The sequence below is a fragment of the Morone saxatilis genome, unplaced genomic scaffold (assembly GCF_004916995.1).
Source record: "Morone saxatilis isolate NCDOM2014 unplaced genomic scaffold, NCSU_SB_2.0 Contig15, whole genome shotgun sequence".
In the NCBI taxonomy this organism is placed as follows: domain Eukaryota; kingdom Metazoa; phylum Chordata; class Actinopteri; family Moronidae; genus Morone; species Morone saxatilis.
Genome location: NW_023339707.1, coordinates 10,120,369 through 10,127,428, shown reverse-complemented (window position 1 = coordinate 10,127,428; position 7,060 = coordinate 10,120,369). Strand labels below are relative to the sequence as shown.

Here is a 7,060-nt window from a genome sequence, read left to right as displayed (position 1 = left end):
CCCCCCACCAGCACCAGCACCACCACCACACCCTTTCTTCACAGAATGGCTGTGTACTGTTCTGGGCTTATTAATTCCGCTCGGTGAGAGAATTATTTTTAGAGACTTGGTGTACTGGCAAAGGCTTTTAAAGTCACAAGTATTACACACTCTGCTTATAGATTCCCTTTTATAAATTGAAAAGTTCTGAAAGTTTGTTGTTCTTTAGTGTAATACTGTATGTTTTTTTTTTTCTTTTACAGATGTTGCAATGGTCTGCTTGAATGCTGATAGGGTAGAAGTAAATTTCTTTTTTACTCTGCTACATCTTGTCATAACATATACCATACTACACGGACTGTAATATGGTATATTATGTAGTAGGAAAGCCCAGTGGTGGAAGATATAATAATGTACTTGAGTAAAAGTAGAACATCACAATGTAAAAATACTGTACAAAAATGGTCTCAAGTAAGAGAATTGACCCTTTCAGAGTGTGTATCCTTTATATAAATAGATTATTAATATTAACAACATTTATGTAACATGTAACATTTAGGAGTAGGTATAGGCAGAAATGGCCTGCACGCTTGGTTGAGGCGAGCAAGCAATACTTTTGAGTAGTTTAATCTATAACAACAAATCATATTTTACAAGCTGAGCATATGTTTTGTATGTAAAATCTTAATCTTCAGTGAATTAACCAGTAAATAAAGCTGGTAAATGAATGTTGTTGAGTACAAAGTGCAATATTTACCTCTGAAATGTAGTGGGAAAGAAGAATAATGTAGCATAAAATGGAAATACTCAAAGCACTTTGACGTAAGCAGAGCACTTAAGCAAATGTACTTTCAAATGTACACTCGTAAAGCCATTTAAGATTTAATAATGTTATTTAAATAATGTTATATAAATAAACCTGAACTATAGTTTACTTATAATATTAAGAGATACATAAAAACAGGTTACTGTGGTATTTGTGTATTTCAACTCATTAGATCCAGTTATGGCAAATATTATATTATTTTGCTTCCCAGATAATTGGTTTCCTAGCTTTCAAAATGAAGTATTTTTTTTCATTATTAAGAGGTCAGTTTTCTCTCTGGTGATTGGACAGTCATGGCATTACCCAGGCACACTAGCAGTTTATCTCCGCCCCACCCACTTCACAAACAGATGTTGCCTAGAAGGCTTTATGAGGAGCTTATACGAATTGTCCATCAATCAAAAGCAATCTTCAGTGGAGTCTGTAATTTTGCCTCCAATCCTGCCATCAACTGTCTCACCAGTGCACTCCAAGATAAAAAGATCCCCGCATTGTATTGCACCATTAGCACTGTGTAAATATTACATGTTTTCCCTGGATATGCTAGTTAGCATTACTTCCACCTTGTGGCTTCATTATTTTTGAAACGCTCAGCTTTGTCGATGATTGCAAGGCATGACCTAGTTCTGGGACTCACTCTTTGTGTCTCTCTCTCTCTCACTGTCTTTACTTTCTCACTTTTCTTCCTCATTTACTCATTCTCTGCATCTTTTTCATTCTCCCTCTACCTCTCCACCTCATTTTCCTCTCACACACCGAATCTGTCTATCTCTACCTCTCTTTGTCATTTATTCATTGTCTTTCTCCATTTACTGCCTCAGCATCGCCTTCATCCTTTTAGTCTTTCTCTTTTCTGCCTCTCTCTTACTCTCATCCTCTTTCTCTCATTTATGCATTCTTTATTTCTCAATTTGTATCCCCTCCACAACCTATTATTATTTTCCTCTATTCTCACATCCACCTCTCTCTCTCTCTCTACCCCTCCCTGCCTCTCTATCCCTTTTCTCCATGTTTTTATTCCTCTCTCCCAGCACCACGTGTGTCACGGAGGGAAACATCGCGAGCAGTGGTCCCTGCTGAACAATTACCATGCAAAGCAATCCAAATAGAGATGTTTGCCGAAAACAACATGTGTGTAATTACTGCTTAATGAGGCCCTTGTCTCAGGCAGAATGCCCAATTAGACTGCCGATGAGAAAGCGATGCCAAGGCCCACTGAAGAAAGAGGGGGAAACAGGGGTGGGGAGGGAGATGGAGAAGTAGAGGGAGGTTGTAACACGGAGAGAGGTGGGGACGATGAGAACATGGGAAAGGGAACAGAGGAGAGAGAAAGCAGCAAGGAGGGGAAATAGAAAAGAGGAAGAAACAGTGAAACATGAGGGGGAGTGGAGAGAGAAAGATGGAGAGAGTGAGAGGAAAGAGTGAGAGGGAGAAAATGAAAGAGAAAGAGAAAGGGAACAACAGAGAAAGAGAAGATGGTTTCTGCAGTAAATGTGGAGTAATGGCAGAGCTGATAGCATTGAGCCGAGGATAAATTGGCATTTTAAGTGGGAGAGCGAGGCAGTGCAAAGGAGAGCTATCAAGTGAAGAGCAGGGGGAAACAGCTTTACATTGCAATATATGGGCAGCCATGTTGAAGCACAAAATGGCTGACCTTTCTAGGCTGTCTTTGGCCTTTTTGGTGAATATTATATTACAGATGTAATTGGTGAAAATGAGCACTGTTTGCCTTCATTGCTTCATTTAGAGCTGTAAGAAACTGGAATAAGGCTCGGCATTCAAAGAATTCAGATTACAAAACAAACTGAAATACAAGATCTGGCAGCATTTTATGGTAAAAGAAGGCGTTATTCAGCGACTGTACTCTCTTTTCAAAGGAGAGAAAGAAATTCTTAAAATGGCTTTACGTCACCAGTGATATCAAAGTGGCTTTCACTGGAAAGAAATTGCTCAGTTAGGTGAGGACAAGAGGTTTTTATGTGAGAAGCAAGTTTATTGCACATATGTCACAAAGGTCAACATCACTTTGCCCCTCTCAGTGAGTCACTTCTCACTGTTAAGTGATAGACGCCACCGTGCTTCATTAAGCAAATTATTGTGTGTAACTCCAATATGTAGCGTTAAACAATTAGTCAGCAGTCCATTTCACTTGAAATAAACATGCAGTTTTTACTGCTGGTGGTGCGAATGAAGCTTGAATGCAAGTGCTTGTCTCAGTTTCATGTTTGCGTCTGTGGCTGAATGTAAATGTAATCATTAGAATAACCAAGTGAATCCTCACAAGGGCTTCCATGATATGCATCGTTAACCAACCATTGCCCTGAGGCAGGCGCTCATTCCCCCGGCCTTTCTCCTGCAATAATGTACAGTAATTTCTCTTTCTCACCACTCACATGCTCATTTAGCTGCTTCGACTTTTTCCTGTCTACCAGTGTAGATATTAGATTTCACCCCCAGGAATTCTTCCCATTTCCGTCCATTAGTCTACCTAGTTGGGCATTGTTTTTGAGCAGGTATATCTTATGATCCATTTGTGTTCACTCATATCCAGCGTGTGTTTATCATTCAAGGCTTGCTCCATAGGCACTAAGCAGACCACCGCAAATGAAAAGGGCCCCCCGTATCTTCACATCTGAGGAATTTGACATGGAATGTTGTCTAGTTTGATCATGTTGTCTCTGCTGTCTGTTCTCGAGTCTTCTCTGCATTGATATCACAAAGGATGACCTCTGTCAAACAAACAAAAAAGGAGGCTTTATTTGACACGTTGGGTGTCTGTGTGCATGTGTTATTATCCAGTCCAGTCAAGGTTTGTTCTATTTGCTGCAAGACTGGTATGACAAAGCTTTATGCCTTTGGAAGCCAAGGGCATTTCACAATACAGCTCTTCATAACGTAGTAGCAGTTTCTCAGTCACCTTGACACCGCACAGGTTCAGTTACTGAGCCGTTTGTGGGGCAGAATCTCATTTTCTCTGGAGCTAAAAACAGAATCTGTGTTGTTTTTTTCTTTATTTGTAGTCTACTCAAAGCTGATCTCAGTGGGGAATTCTTCAGGGATTTAGCTCACCAACACACTAGACATGACTACTAGCATGTTGCATGTAGGCCTAGTGCTCAACTAGTGAGCTGGTTGTTTCCCAGCACCCTTGGGGGTCAAGGGTCGTTTGTTGTTATGTGAGTTCTAACCCGGTGTCAAACAGTGCTTTGGCACCTGCAGCAAGAGATCTTCTGATGCCCGATTAACTTAATGGTGAAGACACAGCATGCCCTCACTTTACAGCACAGGCACACACACACACACACGCACACACACACAATGGATCCACAGCCACAAAGACAGACACACACACCCTTTACTACTGTATGCATTCACAGATTCATTCACACTCATTCTCTGTCTCATACACACAGCAGAGCCCACAGGGAAAAGCCCATCTCTCGTCACTGTGCTCATGTAGCCTAATTACGGCCCGCTGACGAACAGTAATTACCCACGCTGCCATGCCACCACGAGGTTTAACCAAAGTGACAAAGTCATTAGTCTCACACTTCAGGCCACCCGTAAAGAGCTTTTCCTCTTCGCACCTCCTCCCGGGGCCCCAATTTTTTTTTTTCATCACACCTCCTCTTCCACACCATGATTTATTTCTCCTTTCTGTTTCTATCCACAGTTTGATGGTGACAACATGTACATGAATGACAATAACCAAGAGTTTCGGTCTCCAAACCAGGTAAGAGAGCCCACGTATTTTCCTATGTACCCCACAAACCAGAAATAAATACTTGGGAACACTGTTGTGTGAGCTTATAATGAGTTTAGAGGATTATATTTTTTGGTAAATGTTGGAAAATATTAAATGTAAATGTTTTGCCATCTCATTACTCTCATACTAAAGATGGGGTTGTTGTAAATGCAGACAGAAAATAGCAAAAGTTTCCTGGTTAATGTAAGTAGAAATCACAGTAGTTTGTGGTCACCCTGTCATTATTAACTGTTGTGGGTTAAACATTAAAATTTGGCAACTGAAATCAGTACAAATCTGAAAACTTAGCTTGCTTTAAAACCTTTCATATTTGTTCTCGTTAGCCTCGTTGTAAGTGGTAGTAACAAAATGCATTATCATTTGGAGCCTCTGTTTCTGCTGTAAGTGAAGCAAGTGAACAGGATTGGATGTTAACTGTGAAATTAGCAACTATATGAATGATTGAAATTCACACATATTTAATTAGACCATCCATCAATATGTGGAAAAGCGTGTGAAGTTTCCCTACGGTGGGAAATATGTGAGGAGCTACAGAAGAAATTATCCTATAACCACCAAGTAATTGAGTTGAACTAGGCTAATCTCTCCTTTCAGCATGCCTTTAAACTTAAAACTTTATTGATCTTATAATCATTACAAATGGCTCAGTATTCTTTAAAATTTCTTAGTAGAGCAAATATTTCATATATTTTAAAATGTGTTTTCACTACCTGATCCATCATGGTTGGCCAAATTCCATCACTCAGGCTTTTGAAGCTGTTTTTGTTAGCCATGTAGACACGCACAACTGATGGAAAAAAGATTTTTAGCCACTCTAGCAACATGGCTCTCTAGGGATGGCAGTGTTGTTTTGACAGTTGGGTTAGTCTATAGTCTTAGCTATAGAGACCAAAACCATTTTTTGTACCAGGCTGTAATCATGTTTATTTCTGCCGTAAAGTTGTGCATTTTTTAATATGAGGTCTTATGGAGACTGATCACTTCTGTAGCCTTAAGTGGCCTTCGAGGAACTGCAGTTTTTGTTACTTCCATGTTGGTTTTATTTGCCAGCCACGGTGGTAGCCGCTTGGTCTTCGCTGTCGATTACGGTTCTCTTTTCACCTTGTCTGGTCCGTCTGTTCTTACTGTGTTTCACCGAAGGCGGGCTGGTATAGCCCTCCACATACACACGGTACAGAGGAGACACAAAGGTAGCGTTACTCGAGTAGATGACAGCTCCTTACATTACTGTAAGTGCTTCTGATGCTAGGTACAGCATCACAGTGTGGCTGTAGACTCCTATTTTTGTTTTTTAATGTACAGTATCGCTTTCACAAATCCACAGAACTGTTGGTTTTTGCCGCACACCATCTAATTTGGTTTTGCGATCAAGGTAGATCTGCGCATTACTGTTTTATAGCCACATTAACTCTGTGACAGCAGCAACTGTATTGTGATCTTCTTGTTGACAGTTTTACCAGGTGCCTGAAATGTAAAATGGGCAGTTTTTCAGATCATTTGATCTCTCAAGCTTTCAAGTCAAACTCAGAAAATAACATGGGTATTAGAGATGAGGCACAAGTGCTTTTGCAATATCTCATGCAAAAGATTTAAATCTTTATAACAGCAATAGACAATTTGCTCATCAGCTGACTCAAATTAAACAGTTTGCTGACAGACAAAACCAGCACTAACGTTTCACCATTCCAGGTTCATCTAAGTACTGGTCCTAGTCTGGGGTTGCACAGTCCCAGTCACACTGTCAGTTAGTTAGACAGGCACAGAGCTGAGTGCTCCCAGCTGGTAGAAGGGAACACATGGCTGGACATATGGCAGAATTTGAAGCTCCAGAATTTGTTGATCCAGCGGCGAGGCCTTCGTGTTCTGACAAAACACGACGAGGTGGAGGCTCCTCGTCAATTAGTGCCTTGCCAAATACTGTCAGAGAGTCACAGGACACGGCCAAGAGGCTGAGGATGTCAGGGCACACACACTCTCACACACTAACACACGCATACTGTAATAGGAAGTGACACATTCTCTGACACAAAGTTATTCATAAGTCATAAGCACATGTGTGAGTAGACGTCCTCAATTTCAGTTTGTTTCACACACACACACACACGTAGCTGTGCGGTTAGTACTGTGTGGGGACCAGGATGTAACATAATGTATCCCTTGTTCGCGTATTTCTTTATCTGATGGTAGTTAAAAGCTTACTGAGCCTAAAGCTCGCTATTCCGTGAAGCATTAGAAGGTCAGTTCTCGCCATAATTACAGAAAGACAGCATTATCGCATTTACCTAGAGGTGGTGTTGCTGGCATGCATATAATGTTGTGTTTATTGTTTTGAGGATTTTGAGATAGCTTGCCGCTTTGAAAGGTCTGCGCACCACCCCTGGAATACAATGGACAGAATGAATGGTAATATGTATCGTGTTCTCCGTGCATACATGGATGCATGTACAAAGTATGTTCCAACTCAAAGGAACCTCGAGATGCAATTTCTC

The 7,060-nt window shown here is 40.8% G+C and overlaps 1 protein-coding gene across 3 annotated transcripts in view; it reads left to right on the top strand.

Annotated features, from left to right (window-relative positions):
• The window catches only part of LOC118323902 (thymocyte selection-associated high mobility group box protein TOX-like), a 75,759-nt gene that overhangs the window by 34,640 nt on the left and 34,059 nt on the right, over positions 1 to 7,060 (top strand). For all 3 annotated transcript variants that reach the window (XM_035655971.1, XM_035655970.1, XM_035655969.1), the window contains one exon: positions 4,479 to 4,538. In XM_035655971.1, coding sequence (XP_035511864.1) covers positions 4,479 to 4,538 — 60 coding nt within the window. The remainder of the gene's footprint in view (positions 1 to 4,478; positions 4,539 to 7,060) is intronic.